The sequence below is a fragment of the Drosophila innubila genome (genome assembly GCF_004354385.1).
Source record: "Drosophila innubila isolate TH190305 chromosome 3L unlocalized genomic scaffold, UK_Dinn_1.0 0_D_3L, whole genome shotgun sequence".
Classification (NCBI taxonomy): Eukaryota; Metazoa; Arthropoda; class Insecta; order Diptera; family Drosophilidae; genus Drosophila; species Drosophila innubila.
Genome location: NW_022995376.1, coordinates 23,946,495 through 23,966,539, shown reverse-complemented (window position 1 = coordinate 23,966,539; position 20,045 = coordinate 23,946,495). Strand labels below are relative to the sequence as shown.

General features: G+C 38.3%; 2 protein-coding genes across 6 annotated transcripts in view; both read left to right on the top strand.

Moving 5' to 3' along the window:
• Positions 1 to 20,045, top strand: part of LOC117786335 (chromodomain-helicase-DNA-binding protein Mi-2 homolog) — a 29,143-nt gene that overhangs the window by 322 nt on the left and 8,776 nt on the right. The gene's annotated exons all lie outside the window — the stretch shown is intronic.
• On the top strand, positions 889 to 19,216 carry LOC117786338 (RNA polymerase II elongation factor Ell). 4 transcript variants are annotated; one of them, XM_034624535.1, is made up of 5 exons: positions 889 to 1,159; positions 12,101 to 12,255; positions 12,325 to 12,796; positions 12,899 to 12,965; positions 15,257 to 19,216. In XM_034624535.1, the coding sequence occupies exon 5, from the start codon at positions 15,663 to 15,665 to the stop codon at positions 19,077 to 19,079; it is 3,417 nt and encodes a 1,138-aa protein (XP_034480426.1). In that variant the 5' UTR covers positions 889 to 1,159; positions 12,101 to 12,255; positions 12,325 to 12,796; positions 12,899 to 12,965; positions 15,257 to 15,662; the 3' UTR covers positions 19,080 to 19,216. The 4 variants fall into 4 exon arrangements, with proteins under 4 accessions (XP_034480426.1, XP_034480429.1, XP_034480428.1 ...); XM_034624538.1 differs by having other exon boundaries at positions 889 to 1,122; positions 12,142 to 12,796; XM_034624537.1 differs by having other exon boundaries at positions 889 to 1,122; positions 12,101 to 12,796.

The following is a 20,045-nucleotide window of genomic DNA, read 5'->3' as shown; positions in this document are numbered from 1 at the left end:
CGCGCTGTGTGCGTTGGCTTCTATTATTGTTTTCTTTTAGTTTTGTTGTGTCCATATACCAATTTGCCATAAATCAGATAGTTGTGCAATAATATTGCCGCCGTCAATTGAACAATTATGTGAAATTGTGTATTTGACGCGCGATTCTTCACATTTTTGTGCCTCCTTCATTCTACACAAATTTATTATTGCATTTTTATGTGCTGTGTTTCGCAAATGCAGCTCTAGTATGCTATAAGCGTCTCGCTCGCACTTAAAGTGTGTTTGCGACGGTAAAACAGATGTTTTACACGCTTGTTTTGATCTTTCCTTCCGTTCGAAACGAAAGGCGCGCAAGCAATAAGAATGTAAAGAACCTCATAAAAACGGTTAAAAGTATAATAATGTGAGAGCTGCCAAGTTAAACAATGAAAATATAGTGCACATAATCCAATATCAACACCATTCATTTTTAGTAATTGTCTTTGATCTCAGGATTATTCAAAATGTTGGTTTTAATTAATGAGAATTAAAAAACAACACAAATGAGTCATTTTTGCAATAGTTGTGAAATGCTATACATCAATGTCATTCGTTAAGCCTCTGCTGTTATTTTTTTTATTAAATAATTTGGCTGATTGATTAATGTTAGTTATATATTTTGTTGGTAATAAATTATATGAATTTGTTTGACCAGAGCAATTTTATTTGATGCTAAATAATACCATATACACTAACAAAAGTGTTTGCCATGGTTTGCAAAATTATGTTGTTATCTCACCGCGTACTATAGTGTTCTTTCTCTAACGCATAGGATCTGCCAATGCATAAAGTATTGTTCCCAAAAACAGTGTGTACACACTGTAAAATGAGACTTGCGCGATGTGGGCAACTACTCGCTCACTCTCTCTCGGCTCACAAACGCACTCGCAATCGCAACCGACGATAACGCCGCGTGAAGTGGGCTGCTTTGGAAATTTTACGATTCATTGTTGCTTGGACGTGGCAGCCATGACGTGATTTCTGACTTTGACTAAGAAAATTTTTTGTTAAAATTACATTTGTAAATTATAAAAAATTAACTTAAGGGGAATACGTGCATTATAAAACCAACAACAAGAGCTCAATTAAGTGTAAATTAAAGTGCGTGCAAACTATTGAAAGATATCAAAAATATTGTGTAAGAAAAAAATTAAAAATAATACATACTCACATACACATGTATGTTTGTATATGTATGCATATGCAAGAAGAAACGAATAAAAGAAAATGTGCAATATTGAAAATATTGTCAAATCCGAACATTGTCTTCCGCTGCCTTCTCTGCTCAGTTGTGCCGTGTTAAATTTATATCCGATTGATTTCTCCACATTGGTATTTGTGTGAGTGTGCGTGCGTCTCGGGCGGATCGTCGTTTAGTCTGTCCGTCTAAATGAGGCAAAGACAGTTGCCAGCATTTACATTTAGCAGTCGTCTTTCAATATCATTAACGCAGCCGTGTATTATATTTTATACATATACACATGCATACATCAATATATATATTTACGTCTGCTTGCATGTGTGAGTTTGACTCGTTTGCTCGCCAAGAGAGAAGCTCCCCCTCCCTTGAACAAAGTGGGAGAGGGAGCTTGCGCTTGTATAGATGTGTGTACGTGCATAAGTTTGTGTATACGAGCGTGCTATGCACGCGCGCGCTCCAGCAGCTCTCGTCCTCCTCGCCGACGTCGTCGTCTTCGGCCGTCTCTCTCGCGCTCAACCACCAACCGCACTCGTCGTCGTCGCCGTCGTAGTCGTGTTGTCGCTGACGAAAATCAGCCGCTGTTGATGTCGTCGCTGTCGCGGTTGCTGTCGCCGCTTCCAATGTTATTTACGCGATTTCAATTTACTTACATATAAATAATTTTATTTCCAATATCAAATACAAGCACAACAGCTATCAACCTTTATATATGCATAACGATTACAAGTGTTTCAACTGCAAGGAACAAATAAACCACAACTACTCACAAAGTAAGCAACAGAGGGTGGTAAAAAGAAGAAGAACGAACAGAGAATTTGCTGGAATGCGTGGAAAGCAGTATGACAACAACAACGCTGCCGCCGGCTCATGTAACAAATATAAGCTAGCAACAACCCTCTTTGTGTACAATATATACATACATACATATGTATGTTAATTCGGTAGTGCTCCTCCACTCTTGCAGCTGCTCTCGTATTTTCTTTTGATGCCCCTGTCAATGTTTTGTAAAACTTTGCTATTGACGCTGTTGCACTGCGAGGGGGCGTGTGTATGCGCGTGTGTGTGTGTACAAGTTATCCTAGAAATCGAACGTGGGCAGCAGCAGCAGTTTTTAGAGTCTATATTTAACATGTTATGTGCGCGCACATCACTGTTGTTATCGATACAATGACACTCCTATCGATAGTATACCTAGAATTGCAAATTTTTGTAGCATAACTTTTAAAAACAACAAATTGCAAGAACTCTGACGTCAGCATATAGGTATCATCTTTTGCCTCCCACTCTCATGTTCTCTCTTTTCTTTGCTTCACGTCGTCAATTTCGCCACTAAACATTCCAACAGCTGTCTGCCAGTATCGTCATTGGTAGAGGGGGAGGGAATAGTATCGGCAAGGCCTAATCCATAACAAAAGCAACCAAAGAATTTCGACTGCTCTCACCAGAATTAATTTGTTTAAATTTTGCTAATGGCCATTCAAATACGAACATCGCTTTTCTTTTTTTTATTATTAATTCTTATTTGAGTTGCCGGGCTTCTTTCTATTTAACAAGAAGAAAGTGATAAATTTAATTTCAGGCAACTCTTTGAATATGACACATTTATAATAGATGCGATTCGCTTGTTGTGCACTGCACATACCATATTGACATTTTACAAATCGCTTAAAAGCAAAAGCTCAAGTGACAGCTGAGACAACACGACGTCATCGCTTGAGAGGAAGAGAGAAAGAAAGATGGTGGGAGCGTCGCCCAATGGATGCACTCCACTCGTTGCTTGATTTTGCCTCGAGTAGAGTATGTACATGTATACGTTTACATATTGCAGTATTGCACTGAGCACATTGAGCAGAATAAAGAGCAGAGAGCGCGAATGCATGGAAATGGGAGAGTAAAATATTACTCCAATTGTCAGGTGTAAAATGCTTTGACGCATTTTATTTCAATTTGCGTACTTTTTGCTTGCGTAGATAAACGAATTTTAGCTTACCAAAACGTAATTTCCCGAAATTGAATAATACTGAATAACATTTATTTAAGTTTTGCTGCATTCATACATTATCAATACAATATGATCATCACGTTTGAGGTCAAACAGCCAAAGTTGTTAAGCAAGCTTTCATATGTAGGTATGTATGTGTGTATGTCGTATTGTTCATTTGTCAGTCTTGTTTTAATTGGTAATAGTTTTGAAAATAATTAGAGAACGAGAAAAGAAAATCAAATGATAGATAAATGTTATTTCAATAACCCAATCTCAAAGCATATCTCGATCAAATTACACACGCAGTATTTTTGTTACCCACCTTTGACGGTTTTGTATGAGTGTGGACACACTGATTTTCTATAATTTTCGCTTGCTGTTGCTGAGGGCCACAACATCGAGTCGAGTCACACACACAAAAAGCCAAACATGCACATGTATACATACAAACACAGAAAACTTGCATAAATCTGTTGAAGATATAAAAACGAAACGACAACAACAAAAACAACTGTGTGGCGCCCCAAACTGAAATAAAATTCAATACAAGAAGTGAAAGTATTGTGTCTGCGTGACTGTGTGTGTGTCCGATCTTGCCTTGCCTTTGGGGTATGCGAGAGAGCAAGTAGCAACCGTTGACGATAGTCATGCATGCTGATGCTGTCACGCTCGCACATATTGCATTTAATTATGCCAAAACAAGAAGCAGTCAACAACAAGTGGTGGTATTTTCTAAATGCAAAAAGTTTGCATTTTCAATGTGTACTTACTTTAATCTAAGTACAAGACACATGTATTTATAAAAACAATCATTTTCGAAATGTGTAAACAGAGGTTTGAAAGTTTCAATTAATTGTGTCTATTTTTTACAATTATTTATTCAGTTCAGTCCTCACCTATAAACATACATACATATGTACATGTTTATGTAGTTCAGAGAGCGGATCTCGTTGTTGTTGTTGATGTAGGTATTTTTCTCATTTTAGCATTTAACACGAATCTGTGTATTCGTGTGCGCGTGTGTGTGTTTGTGCTTATGTTTGTGTCAGTATCTATTGCTCTTAAATTGCTTTTGTGCTTGTACAAGTACACATACATAAATACAATGAGACAGACTGTCGGATATTGTTGTTGCTTGTTGGGCATGCGAATGAAATCGGCAGCGTTTGACATTGATTACCGTAATACCTTGTGTATGTGTTTGTGCTTTGTGGTTGCCTTTTATATTTGTGCAACTGTTGTCTTTTTTTTTACCTATTTACTGTAATTGTGTTGTTGTTGTCCGATCACGAGCAGAGAAGGCCGTATCGCTTCTCATTAAAAACATGTGTGCATTTATGTATGTATGTTTGAATCTCTAGCTACTGTGCTGCTATTCTGTTGTTGTTCAACCTTATTTGTCACGTGTATACACGATTAACTCTTGTCCACATTGAGGCAAAAGTCAAAATCAAAATTTTGGTATTGTATGAATTGTGGCACACAAAAAAGTTTATTAGAAACAACTTTTCGGTTCAGTGGTTCGAACCATAGGACAAGACATGGGCTTGGGTTCGAACCTTGGCTCAATTTAATACAGAAAAATATTTATTATAGTTTAGTTTTTCCCTCGAACCGGTTCTGTTTGATTATGTTCAGAATCAGATTGAAGCCTTGATAAAATATCTATAAATTCCTTTGAAATAGTATTGTTTTTGTTAACAGTATTGTTTGATGTCTTATCTTACTTATAAAAAATAATAGTAACCGATCTATTTTTATACCTTGTTTTAAATGCTGCTATTCTCTCAGTGTGTTTTTCTGTGGCCTTAGCCCTCCACAAAAAAAAAGAGGTGAAAGTGAAGGTCATTAATATTTGCATATGGGAATGTTTTACGCATTGAGAGTGCACAAGTTTAATAAAAATAAGGAAAATGACAAAACTTCAATTTGCTCATGTGTATGTATGTATGTTGGAACATTGTACATACAGAAATACACACATGTGTCTATGCCGCTATCTCGTTCCCGTGGGCCTGTATGTCTGCTTATTTTTGTCGCCATTGTGGTTTTGCAAGCTCTCTCACCTACACATGTACATATGCACGTCAAAAACGCTGCTCTCACTCTCCGACACATACAGGCCCGCATACTTTTGCGGGGGTTTTTATAGTTGTCGCTGGAAAACATCGATAGCTGTTATTGTTAATTTTTTTTGTATAGACCTTTACCTAATTGGTTCAATAGTTTTGTAATTGATATCGGGCCCGTATGTTTGTACACATGTACAACACAATTTTTGCTTCAGTTGTTACCAAAAATAGTTTTATGTGAAAAGGAAGCTAACCATTTTGCACAATGGGTGTGTCAAATCCATAAATAAATGTATGTCCATTATTATTTACTTGCATGCCAACACATGTAAGTGCTTAGATATTTTAAACAATAATACACCGTTAACTAGATCGATATCGCTTGGATAAGTATCGAGGGAGGTGCAGTTAATCGGTTGATTAAGACAGTGCTGCAAACTGTCAGCATGTGTGTAGCGCGTTGCCAACCAAGTGAATAATTGTCGCACTTATTGTAATTTTGTGTGTGCATATGTGTATGCATATATATTGTGTATATTTTGATTATTGTAATTCGTCGTTAACTTTGGCATAGTTTCGTAGCCGAGAAACCAGAAAATAAAACCAACATTAAAATTACCAACCAAAAGCAACAACAACAACAAAAACAACTGGGCTGCAAGAGCTGCACTGTCGTCAACGCTGTTGTTGCTGTTTTTTTTTTCTTCTTTCATTTGTTGTAGTTGCCACCCGACATGTTACATATCGTTGTTGCTCTCTTATTGTTGTTGTTGCTGTTGTCGAGGCTGCTTTGCGGTTGCTTTAGTCATATTTACGGCTGCCTATAATGTTTATATAATTTTCGTATCTTTTTCTCTTTTTGCACTTGCATACCGAGGTTTCTTATTGGTTGTGTACTCTGTTATTGTTGTTGTTATTATAGTAAGTGGTGGGTTGAGGTGAATTTCTGCTTCTTTCTGTTTTGAAGTGTGGACTAGTGCAATCAAGAAAATAAAAAACCAAAGCTCAGCTTAAGTGCGCGATTTGTCGTTGTTGTTAGTGTTAGATTGGCCAAAAAGCAACGATAATTGCATTTATCTTTGTGTTGTGTTTTATTTTTAGTTTAGTTATTATTTTCATTTAGATAGAGTTATATTTGAAATGGTATTCTAGTAATTTGACATGAAATACTAAGAATATAAAGCTTTAAAATATAATGCTTAACATTTTATTTGTAAATATTCGATCATATTTCATTTGAGTTCAGACAAAAGACACCGGAAACAAAGAAGACGAAGGTGAGGGCTGACTCTGACGTTCTACTTTTAAAGCTTAAACAAATATAGGCACACACACACATACTAAAAAAAAAAATAGAAAATGGCACACAAGCAGAGACCAGTTAAATTAAAAAAAAAACCGTAAACGTGGGGGAAAGAGAGAGAACTCTGCGGAAGTTCAATTAACAATCACAAAAATGTCGGGAGCATGAAAACAAAAAAAAGAAGTGAAAAAGTGTTATTTAATAACAAATTAGTTGGAGTAATAAACAAAAAACTTGATTGCAAGTTACAAATCCAACTCTTAATTATGTATATGCATATGTAAAATATGTATGTATGTATGCAAAGTGCATTCTCATTTGGGGCAACAATAAAAATAACAAAAGGCAAATGTATCATGAAATATTAAAAAGTTGATTGTACGCTCAATTCGGCTGACCTTCAGTAAATTTTTATTTTATTTTTCAAAGATATAATATAATACCGAATACAAGTCGTAAATACATATGTATCTGAGTACGTTTGTTTGTATATTAACTTTAAATGAAATACAGACAGACGGCAACAGACAACAGCGAGAAATTCACGACAAGCTTAAGATTAAAAGAGATGAGGGGGTGGGAAGTAGCAGTTAACAGTCCACAGTTAAACGCTCTCTGTGTCCACCAATCTCTCGATGCTCGTATTTTTTGCTGTCTGTTTTGGTTTTGTGTTTGGAGACGGTTTTTAGTCCAGTTCGAAATTGCCAAGATTGTTGTTGTCTCCGTCTTAGTTGGTCTCTCCACTTCTCTCACAGTCTTGCTCCAATAAGAAGAAGTAATCCAACTGAATCTGGGAAGACAAGTTTTTTTCTTTTAATTTTGTGAAGCTTCCAAAGCTTCAAGCTTTGCTTTGCTTTACCGCTTATTCGGCAATCACTTCTCTCTCTCTCTCTCTCTTTCTTTATCTATCTTTCAATCAGCTTTGACTTCGTTACGACTTGAGCCTTCTAGCTATGTTGTTGAATCGGGTTTTAATTTTTGGGTGTTGCTGATTAGCATTCACAAGTATTTGTGATTGTGTGCGTTTGTGTGTATGAGTGTAAGTAGCAAAAGCTATCGCCGCGTCGATCAACCAAGACAATATTACGAAATCAAAACAACAGAAATAGTAAGAAAGACCTTAAAGTTTAAATAATTATTAATTAGTAGCCAAATTGAAACATTGTTGTAATCTCTAATGATCCAAATCATTTTAAAACAACTGATTAAAACTATCTTTACATTTTTAGCTCATTTTTATTTTAAAAATCCTGAAATCTTTGTTGTTTCAAAACTTTTGATATATATATATATATATAGAGACGTAACAGCGTATAACAGTTACAGTAAAGTTACACGTTTTAGAGTACTGTTATACAATTACGGATGTATTGTCCTGGTTATATAATACTATATCAACCATTGTTGATGCCAACAACTTGCCTGATAATATTGAAATGATTTTTAGCGAACTCACCATGATAACTCAATTAAATATTTTATTAATTTATTGAGATCTCAAAATAATCAACAGTACAATAGAGTGAAAAATATATTTAATGATAATTAAATATCTTTTTTTAAAAGATCAGTTTTGTACAATTTTTCGAATGTCGATTCAAATAATTAAATTTATGGAGCTTAAAGACTGGTTTCACCTATTACTTATTTATTCTTTGTTTCGTCTTCCTTCGTTGTTTTCTTCTTATATTTAAATTTACTTTTAATTGTCGAAGAACACAATAAAACCAGAATCTTGAATTAGTAAATCACATTTAAAGTTTAGTTAATTTGTGATGTTTTCTGCCTTTTTAAAGCCAAAAAGCACAGCTGCTTTTCTGTGTTCGTTAATTTGATTGGGTAATTCTCTCTCTTTTTAAGTTTTCTAATTAACAGATAAGTCTATCCACATAAATAACTGAAACACACTCACAAACATTTGTAATCTTATCAGAATAATAAGAAACCTAATTTTATGCCCATTCACGGTCAATGTTTTATATTTGTTTTTTTTTTTCAATTTGATTATAATATTTTCATATGTCAGCGATAGTCTGAGCGGGAGAGAGTCCAAAATAAACGCATTTCCGTTGAACTTTTGTTACAATCATAAAAAGCAAAGCAAAAAAAAAAAAAAGAAATTATGCAATGTACATTGGCGCTGTTGCTTAAATCGGTCAATGAACGTTGTTTCTGTACGGCGGGATCGCTTCGGTTCGGTTTGCTCGTTCAACAAGATCTCATCCAGGTGACGCTTATAATTTGATTGCTTGTGTCGTCGTCGTCATACAACTTGTTGTTGTTGGTTAAGAGGGTGAACTGCGGGTCCGTCCGTTCAGGCCACAGTTCATTGTACGCGTTTGTTTGCATTGTGTGTTGTTTTGCAAAGAACACGTCGATATGAGTATGTTTCAAATACCTTGGCCTTGACATTTTCCCATTGCTTTTGCTCCGTGGAATGGGGTGACAAAGGGACTTCCCTGTTAGAAAAGTACTTTGTAAATCAAATAACTATCGTGTATATCACACACATTGGAAAATATGTTTATGGTTTTAATTATAGACAATTATAGGCATTATCTTCTTTTCCATGACTCATTTAAAAGGAACTATAATAATTATAATCGTTTACTGTGTATTTGAACTGCACTAAACGTCGCATAATTGTATAAATAATGTTGCTTATCGATAACTATTTTTAATAGCCGATGAGGGATTACATTATAAAATTGCATCGTAGCCTAGCCTATAGCTTTGTTTACATTTATTAACATTGAGATTTATTGTTGAACCTTCCCAACGGGCACGACGACACCGTTTAACGCCTTTCTCAATTTGAAAATAAATAATAATATGTACATATATAAATATTTTACCACTGTTCTGATGTCTGAATTGTGAGTCACATTTCCTAATAATGATGTTGTTGGTGTTGCTCTTCGCTAAAAATAGCAAAAGTGTTGAATATACAATGCAAAAATTCAAAATATTGCAATACATACATACTTATTAAATGTGTATGTATGTATGTTGTATGTGTGTGCCTTGTATTGCTGAGAAAATTGTGCGGCCTTTTGTTGTGATGTTGTTTGTGGGACCCACTAATGTGGGTATTGGAAGTGCACAAAATGTTGCATGGCATTTTGGGATTCCCGTGTGGGCAATTACCGCTCAAAGAGAGAGAGAGAGGAAGAGAGATAGAGAGAGAAAGAGAGCGAAGAATCGCGTCGCGTCGTCGACAATTGATTATTCATTTCACACACTCACGCACACTTGCATACATACTAACTTCGACACCGTGTCAACTAAGAGAGTGAGAGGTAGAGGCTTGCATTCCCCAGCGCCCTCTTTTATCGTATAAATGTTTTTTTTGTTGTCGCTGTTTTGTTTTGTCGCATTACTACTCGAGTTTTGGTTTACCGTGTTGTTGCTGCCCTACAACATTTTTGAACAGATGTTCAGAATGTTTACTTTATGCCTATCAGCGTTGATGCGTTCTTAAAATATATATTTTTAAATGCTTTGCACGTATTTTAGTGCACAATCCCAAACCTACATATATTTGCATAAATACAAGTGTATGTATAAAGCCGTTAATGTGTTTTTAATGCGCTTTGTTTGTTTGTTGTTGCTGCTTCTCTTGTTGTGTTTGTTGTTGTTTTACTGGGTCTCTGCATATTTATCGATTCAACTAAATTTCGATCGATTTGGCGAAGGTGGCAACGCCGCGTCGCTGGTGCGCAGATTAACGAGCTTAGTTGTGTCTAAGTGTTATGCCTTTTGCTCCCTCACTCTTTCGCTCGCTCTCATTTGACATTGTTATCAATGGTTGGTTCTCCTTCTTTTTGTTGTTGTTTTAAAGAAGCGCAGCACAAAGCAAAACTGTCTACACAGCTGTCAGCTGCACTGCCAACACTCATATGCGGTTGTGTGTGTGAGTACTTGTATTATTCAATTCTTTTTAGAAGCGTGTGAGATTTTTGTTACTGCCCTTTTTCGAGCATTCCATTGCACACGTTCACACGTTTTTCATAGATTTCTGTGGCATATATGTGCATATATATTTTTGGTGGTTGTTGCTCCTGCTGTTTGAAGCCTGCGGCCAGCTGTTGTCTGCGTGGAGTCCTCCTCACACAAAGACACAAACAGGCAGACGACAGGCACACTGCGTCGCCCTGTCGTCCCATCTCCGTCTCCCTCTTCGTATCCACCCGTTGCTGTCTCGTGTCGTTGTCGTTGTCGTCACGCGCAGTGCATTGGCCTTTCGTTCGCCTGGGCTCTCAATGCTATTTAAGCGATGTTCGGAGGAACGCCGTTTTTAACAAATGGCTGCCGACATCGTTGCGCGCTTCAAACTTGAAATTGTATTTTTTTTTTTTTTATTGTTGTTGTTGCTCTTAAGGTTTTATACATACATACAAAAACATATCGCTTTTTTGGCTAATTTGTTTGACGTCGACTGCAAATTTGTTGTTATTAAAAAACACACAAAAACCAACAACAAACCAGGGGCAACATTATTATATATTTATTTTTTGTTAAATGAACTTCAAAATGTTACCTTGGCTCACAACTTTTATTTGTTAGTTTGTCTCTGAAGCGGCATGTGTGTGAGTGTGTTTTTATGAGCTTCAAAACTTTTTGCGATTTGCTATAAATCTCATCCTGTTCGACTACAACAACTATTACCCAACTACATTAAACGGATGTGCTTATGAGAAAACGAGACGAACATAGTTTTCCTGATATCTGTTTTCCTGTCAATTTGACAGCTGCATTGCCCGCCAGATTTTCTTCCTTCCTGCTGCTTGTGAATACAGAAATTCGCAAAGAGATCGTCAGGTGTGCGTTTAACTATTTACCGCAGCATATGTACATATTTGCAGATACATACATTGTTCTTATGTATAACACACATTTTCATGTACATATTCATGTGCGATTGGTGTAGCTAAAATTCCTAGTACAAAAACATACAGAGATAAGCCCACCACCACACACAGGCAAACATCTCATTGTAGCAGTTAAGTAGACACAAAAAAGAAGTAGGCACGACGACAGACACGAACGAACGAGCACACGACTAAAATGCTAACACAAAAACATACATACAAACGCATCGGGCTAAGATCTCTGTCTACGGTAAATCTACCTGAAAGCGGAAAATTTTTGTATGCAAAAATGTCAAAAGTGAACACGAATTAACAGCAAAGAGTATCATGCAGAAAAAAAACGGAAAACGGGTGTCCGATTCTCACGCTCTTCAATACTTACTATGTGTTCTCTCTTTAACAAAGAGAGAGCCCTTAAGAGAAAATATGTCACGTAACGGTATGTAACGTAAACACAAAACAGCTGAGCTGTACGTAACGAGAACGTATGATCGCGAACGCGTAACGTAAACAAATACGAGTGCATTAATACAATACATACAAAACACAACTCAACAACGGGTATCAACAGAAGGAAGCGGAAAACAACAAAATTTAAATAAACAAAAAAAAGAACTAGTGCATACTAATTTTCGTTTCTTACTAAAGTGTAAAGTGAAAATAACAGCAAAATCGTAATTTTAATAAAGATCCAGAGAAGCAGAAATCAAAAAGGAGAGAGCACGGCCATAATCAACAAGTAACAACAACTACAGAATCAACTCATCGGCAATAATATAACAACCAGCAGCAAGCACAACTAAGTACGCCAAAAATAATTTTAATAAACCATTTAGAAGTGATTTTGACTGAAATTGGTAATAATTTTATAGAAATATCGTCATCAGAGAAACCAACAAACAAATATCAACAAGAACAACGTCGACCAATTTGAAGAGCTTTTTTTTTGTGTACGCTGTCAACACGAGAAGCAATAGCACTTGCTATCGATTGGCCGATAAACCGATATATTCACTGTTTTCAACACTGGCCAAACCACAGCGAGCACAGCTGATTGTGCCACCCCGTTGTGTTGCTGTGTGTGTGTGTGCGGGGCAGTGAAAGGTTTGCTGCGTGCCGGAGCAACCGTGTAAAGAAACAGTATAACAACAGCGAGTGACGTGTTGGGAGAGGAAGAAGAACAACAACAACGATACACTCACACACTCACGACCGCAACGCTCAGGTGTCAGACCAAAACAGCTGTTTCAACATCGAAACAATAAAAAGTCGCTGAAATCTAAAAGCGCCTTTGACTATTGTCATATAAATGTAAATATATACATGCAAACACACACACATATTGTAAGTACAATTGTTGTTGCGTCTTGTGTTATATCTCTATTAAGATTATTATATATATATATATTTTGTTTTCATATTGTGACGCGTGCCCTGTGCCTGTAGCTTTTCCAACAGTTGTGAGATAATTACACACACGTATAAATTCAACGGCAACAGCAGCAACTACAAAGTAAGCTAAATTTTTTAATTTTTCTAAGACGTGCAACGGGGCCCAAGCTTTTCGTGATATACAGACACACACACTTACACACTCAATTGAAAGGTATTAAAAAAAAAAAAAAGAAACGAATGTAGATAAGCAAATGCTGTTGGTTTTGTTGAACAAAAAAACGTAGAGCCAACGCAAATCGCTCTCTAAGAGCGAGAGAGCCAGAGAGATAGAAAGAGACTGAGAGACGCGTAACGAAGAGAGCCACAAATTCGAATAACGGAATGGCCAACGGCCAGCGGCAGAGTGCCAAGTGCGCACATTAAATTGCAAACTTGTTTTCATTTTTGCTCTACGCTTCACTTCCATAATAACTACATTACAACAACAAATACTACTTGCAGCAGCAGTAGTAGCAAGTGATACAAGGCACGTACGTATTTCAAACGAAACATCGAGACGTTGTTTGGTTGTTGCTTTTTAAGACACGGAGCAAAGCGAGTGAGCGTGCGAGAGTAAAGCCAAAGAGCGCCAAATTGAGCGCGCACCTATGTCCATGGGTAGTATGAGTATGTGTATGTTGATGTGCATGTGCGAGAGATACGACAACTGCTGCCGTTGATCTGCTCCGTCGCGTCACACTCGTCGACGTCGCTGTCTTAGCATTGTCCACGGGGCGGCGGTGAGTGGTGTAATAATAAACGAGTGCACAGCAGCAGCAGCAACGGCAACCACTTGAAAGCAACTCGTTTCGATTTCATTTAGCAGATACCTTTTGTACGTTGATTAAGATACCTTGGACACACAGACAAGAGCAATATTTATATGAAAAAGGAAATCAAATGCAATTGAACAATAAATTGCTAAGCAAAACAAAACGCAACGTGTAAATAAGTTAATTAATTTATCAAATTCCAGTGCCAACAAAAAGTGTTAAAATCAAACAGCAAATTCCAAAGCAAAAATGTCTTGAGTAAAAGTGTTGGCGTAAAAACCCAAAATACATGCATACATACATACATATATTCACATGAACGTATATGTGTAAACTCACGCACACAATATCAATTGAATAAAAAAAAGTGGTTAAAAGGAATTAAAAATTAACAATATTTCGAGTGCTTGAACTCTGTGCCTACAATTTCGATTTGGATAACACAAGTGTGTGAAGTTGTTTAGGTGTGTGTATGCCAAGATAAAGATATTCACACACAAATGAACACATATGCAACTAATATAGAAGTGGACAAAAAAATATTATAAGCAGCAAAAAAAAAATATATATAAAAAAAATCAACGTACAAACACAGATGATTTTTAGCAAAAGCAAAAAGAAAAAAGATCAAGCAGCAACAACAGTAGTGAAGCCAATCAAAACAGCAGTTGTCTCGCTTTAGCACACACTGCGATCAATGAGAACGAGAGAATAGAGGCAGCAAACCAGCGAGCGAGCGCGCACACACCACCAAAAGCAGTCAAGCGACCGTGTATCCATATTAGTGTGAGTGAGCGGGTATATTTGTGATTGTGTGCGAACAGCATTGATTGCTGGCTCTGCTCTGCCTGTGCTCGGCGCTGCGCTGTCTTTGATTTTGCTTATGGCTGCCGCCGCCTGACTTTTGAGCGATTCATACACATTGACAATTTGAGCACCTGGCGCAGGAGTCGCACTTTCAACTCAAGCAAGCAAAAGTTACAACAGTCATCCGCACGCCTCGCATACTTGCATGTAAAATCATCATCATCAGCAGCAGCAGCAGTGTTAGCAACAACAACAACAAAAGCAACGAATATAGAAACAAGAGCAATAAATACATGCCTACCTTAACCCAATTAAAGTACATACCATATTATTTAACAAAAGAAATTGTGTTATTTGCAAGTAGCACACAAAGAGAGAAGCAACAACGTGGAGTGCAAATATGAACCAGACTTTTTGAAAGTAGAAAGAGAGCAAGAGAAAGAGAGAGAGAGAAATGAGACATATACGGAAGTGAAATTCTCAAGCAGCAACAAAAATACAATTGAGTTGTGCGTGTGAGTGTAATTGTATTTGTGCCTGCATTTCAAATCAAAAAATTTAAAGAAACAAGAAAGAAAAACGCAACAACAACAACAACAACATTAGTAGCAGCAAGTTTGCAGTTCAGCTTAAAACTCAAGAGAGTCAGTTTTGTATTAATGAGTGAGTGTGTGTGTAGTGTATATCGGTATAAAAAAGCTATGCATTTGTCTTTGTTTCACGTCTTAGCAACAACGTAAATTTTACTTACGATTACAACATACTAAAAAAATATTATTAAATTGTACAGAAACTAAAACATCATCAAAAACAACAACAAATCAGTTGCCATTGGGCCACAGGCGTCGGTTGTCTACGTCACGTCAGGATCATCACAACAACAAACAACAAAGCACATTCAGCAGCATCAACATTTACAACAACTTCCAGTTACAGTTACTTCCACTGCTCTTCCGTGTCTGCAAAGAGAAAATCTGTTTTATTTTTTTTTTTTGCATTATTGTCAAACACTGGCGTGCCAGCCAATATAAAATATTTGCCATTCGCCACGCAACGTCACGACGACAACGCAGCCAACTTAACAAGTAAATAGAACAGTAGTAAAAGTAAATAGCTATTGTATAGAAAACAACGGAAACAAAAAAGAGAGTAACAATTGTGATCAGATACAATTTGGAGGGGGGCTCGGACACGTTATGAGCAATTCGATTGCATCAACAAAATGCCTGCCCAATGTATCGTTCTCGTCCGGCAATTATGGTATGTCACAAAGCCACCGTTACACCGATGATACCAAGGAGTATATATTCCTTAAGCTCACCGACTCAGCGTACCGTGCCATCGAGGAATATCAAAGAAATGAGAATGCCAATCGCTTTGCGCCCGGCCAATGTGCCAAAATTCAATGCAATGGCAACACTGGCATCATACACTTCCCGCTGCCCAACAACGATAATGGCAACAATGTTGCTAATAACAACAATGGCAGCAACAACATGGAAAGTGGACGTAAATTTGGTTTTACCATTGACGATCTTGAGGGCACATTGGAGTGCATACAGCAACAGCAGCAGGAGCTTGATGTCCTTGGTGCATTGGCGAGACGAATGCGCATTCATGCCAACGACGATGTCTACGATACCACACGCAGTAAAATGGCCCGTGCCGAGGAGACGGAGAAGAGCAAATGCATACGTGAGATCAAGCCAAATCAATCTGATATTGGGCGTAAGGTGAAGAAGCCGTCATCAGCAACGGCATCGTCACATCACAGTGGGAACAACAGCAACAACAACAGCAACAACAGCAGCAACAACAGCAGTAGCAGCAATAGTTTTAACAGTAACAATAGTCGTAAGTTAGTTTCATCGCCATTTAATGGTCTAACATCATCATCATCAGCAGCGGCAGCTGTCGCAGCAGCAGCAGCAGCAATTTCCTCACGCTCGCCCAATCCTAATCCCAATCCCAATCCAAATATGTTGGGTGCCAGCGGCACAGTAAACGGAAGTCGCAACAGTGCGGCAGCTACACTGGCCAACACATTTGCCAATGGTATCTCGCAGGGTTATGCACTAAGCGGCAATTCGCCCAGAGACAGCACAACAGTAACTGTTGCAACAGCAGCAGCAGCAACAATTGGTGGTTCAGGAGGAGGAGGAGGCAGCAGCAATGGACGCAATAAAATGCTTAATGGCAGCAGCAGCAACAATTCTCGCAATGGCAACACCAAATCCGCTGCAGGAACTGGAGGAGGAGCAGGAGGAAATGGTAACAACAAAATGTCTGATGTCTCACGTCGTAATATACGTGAGCGTTTAATACATTTGTTGGCATTGAAGCCATTCAAGAAACCCGAGTTGTTTCAACGTTTAAAGAATGAGGGCATCAAGGATCGGGATCGCAACAATGTATTTAGTATACTCAGGGACATAAGTGTTATGCCACACAATACGTATAATTTGCGGCGACAAATGTGGAACGATGTCGATGAGAATTGGCCATTCTTTAGCGAACAGGAATTGCAACAGTTGAAGCGTCGCAAGCCACAGAATCTGACGCCACCAATGAGCTCGGATGCGGGTAGTTCAACATCTGGACAGAGTCCCACATCCACTCATACTGGCAGTCCGCCACCATTGATGGGTGGTCAACAATTGTCGTCGGTAATGTCCGGAAATCATAACCATAACAATGGCAATAACAGTCTCAAGCGCAGTAGCACTGAGTATGATGAAATGCTTAACACCACCGGCAAGACCAAAAAGATGCGCATAAGTCATTACAATCGGGAAACTGGACCAATTTCCAACACCTCCTCCTCAACGACTGTGCCCACATCCACGTATCGCAGCAGGACGGGCAGCTCGGCGGCTGCCTATACGCCGCCACAGCGTCAACAGCCGCAGATGGTGGATGAGCACAGCAGCGATTTGAGCTACAATGTGCTGGACAACATAGATGAGTTTAGGAGCATGGCGGCAGCAGCTGCCGAACAGCAGCAGCAACAACAACAGCAGCAACAACAACAACGTGGCAACAGTCGACGCACCAGCAGCTCTTCCGCGTCCAAGCAAAGCGGTGGCACCGACAAGCGCAACTCCACGGGCAGCAATTCGAGCAGTTCCAGTGGCTATGAGACGCAACTGGAGCGGGAGCGCAACAGTCGTCAGTCGGCGTCGGCGTCAGCGTCGTTGACGCAGTCAGCAAACAACAACAGCAGTCGAAAATCCTCAACAACGCCACCAAAATTGGCCGCCAGTTTTGTGCGACAATCGGGACCGGCAACATCAACAACTCAGCAGCAGCAGCAGCAACAACAACAAAAGCAAAAACAACAGCAACAGCAGCATCATCAACAACAACAACGCAGCAGCAGCAACAACAATAGCAGCAGCAACAACAACAACGCGCACGATGAGTACAATTCATACAACAATAACACGCACGCCGCTTCCAACAGCAAAAAACGCACGAGTGACAGCAACAACAGCAATGGACAGCGACAACGCGGCAGCAGCAGCAACAACTATCAGCCGCAGCAGCAGCAACAGTTGCCAGTGCCACAGCAACAACACAATCAACAAGTGCATTATCAACAACAACAGCAACAACAACATAGTAATCATCAACAACATTCTAGCAACAATAATCGCGAGTCAACAACAACAACAACAATGAATCATCATCATCAACAGCACCATCAACAACAACAGCAACAACAACAGCATCAATCGAATGCAACAACAAGAGTAACAACAACAGCAACTGGATCAACTAAAACTGCTAAACATCCATCGCCCACACAACAACTGGCTGAGGCAGCGCATGCATATGCAACAGCTGCAACATCAGATGCAAATGCCAATGATGCGCCACGTTATGACTTTAGTCAATATGCGCCCATACGCACACTGGAGGTGCGCAGGCGCTATAAGAATGAATTTCAGAGTGATTATGATGAGTACTGTAAGCTGTTAACCAGCGTCGAGGGTGTGAGCAAACGTTTCCAGGATCTATCCAAGCGTTTGGAAGGCGCTCAGCAGCGTGGCGGTGATGATTACGACCAAATTAAGCGTCAAATTGTCAGCGAATATGAGAGAATCAATAGTGATCGCAGCATTCATGAGGAGAAGCAGAGATTTGATTATTTGCATGCCAAATTGGCGCATATCAAGCAGCTGGTTATGGACTATGATAAGACTTTGATAAGCGCCGGTCCAGACGCAACTGCTGCGGCAGCAGCAGCGGCGGCGGCGGCAACAGCTGCTGCTGCTGCAGCGGCTGAGGCTCAAGCATTGGCGGCAGCAACAGCAGCCGCAGCTGCTGCACGTTTGGCCGAAAGTACTCACTGTAGCAATAATAGCATACAACAGCAGCAGCAACAACCTCAGCAGCAACAACAACGGCAGCAGCAACAACATCATGCTGTTGTGACGATACAGCAGCAGCAACAACACCATTACAACAGTAACAAAAACAGCAACAACCACGGCAGCCACGACAGCGATTCGGATGATAGTTCCGGTAGCTCCGACTCTAACGATGATGATGATGATGATGAAGATTGCGATGATTCCAACTCCAATACTGATGACGACGAACGCTACTAAAAAGATACAGAAATAACGAATCAATCAAATCAAACAATCAATCGGAATCAACACCAACATTAAGCTACTTTAAATACAACAACAACATCAAAAGCTGCAGTTGCAGTTGCAACCAATGTAAAAAGGCAAAAAAAAAATAAATAAATAAAGAAATAGAAACTATTATACATAAAATATATATAAAAATATATAGAACACACTTATTATATAAAAGAAAACAGACAACAAAACACCAACAAAGCGTTCTAAAATAAAAATTGTACTAAAAACTAAAACAAAAAAATGTTGAAATTATGTTAACAACAAATTTAAAAACTCAAAACAAACAACAACAAAATACAATTTGCAAAACGTGTCGTAAAAAGCAAAAGAAAAAATCACGCATATTTTTTTATGAAAGTTCAAAAAGAAAACACATTTATTTAGACCTAAAAAAAGGGAAAAATGTATAAAGTATGATTTTTTGTTTTAATCCGTTCTGTGTGTAATAATAATTATATTATTGTCAAGAAACTTTTTAAATATATACATACATTTATATATATATATATTATAGAAGACAGAAAGTGTGTTATGTTTTCTTTGTTTTCAAACACTTGGACAACTTTTCAAACTGTTTCCTATTTTAATAAAAAAAACACCAACACACACACAAACATCAATTTGTTACGAACACAATCAATTCACCTTTTTTTTTTCATTTAATATACTTGAAATTATTAGTATATAATTTCCTTTTTGAAAATTTTCCTCTTCCACCAACGTACACCAACGACAGCAACAATAAGAACAGTTTATCTGATGTGCGCACAGTGTGCCCAGAGATATTTGTTTTTTGACAAAAAAAATAAACAAACACACACACACTCGGACATACACACACACATTTTTATATGCTTCTTCTTCTGGTGGTGTTGCATGCGGGCGTGCCTCTTTAACAATAGACTGAACTTTTAAACGGCTTGT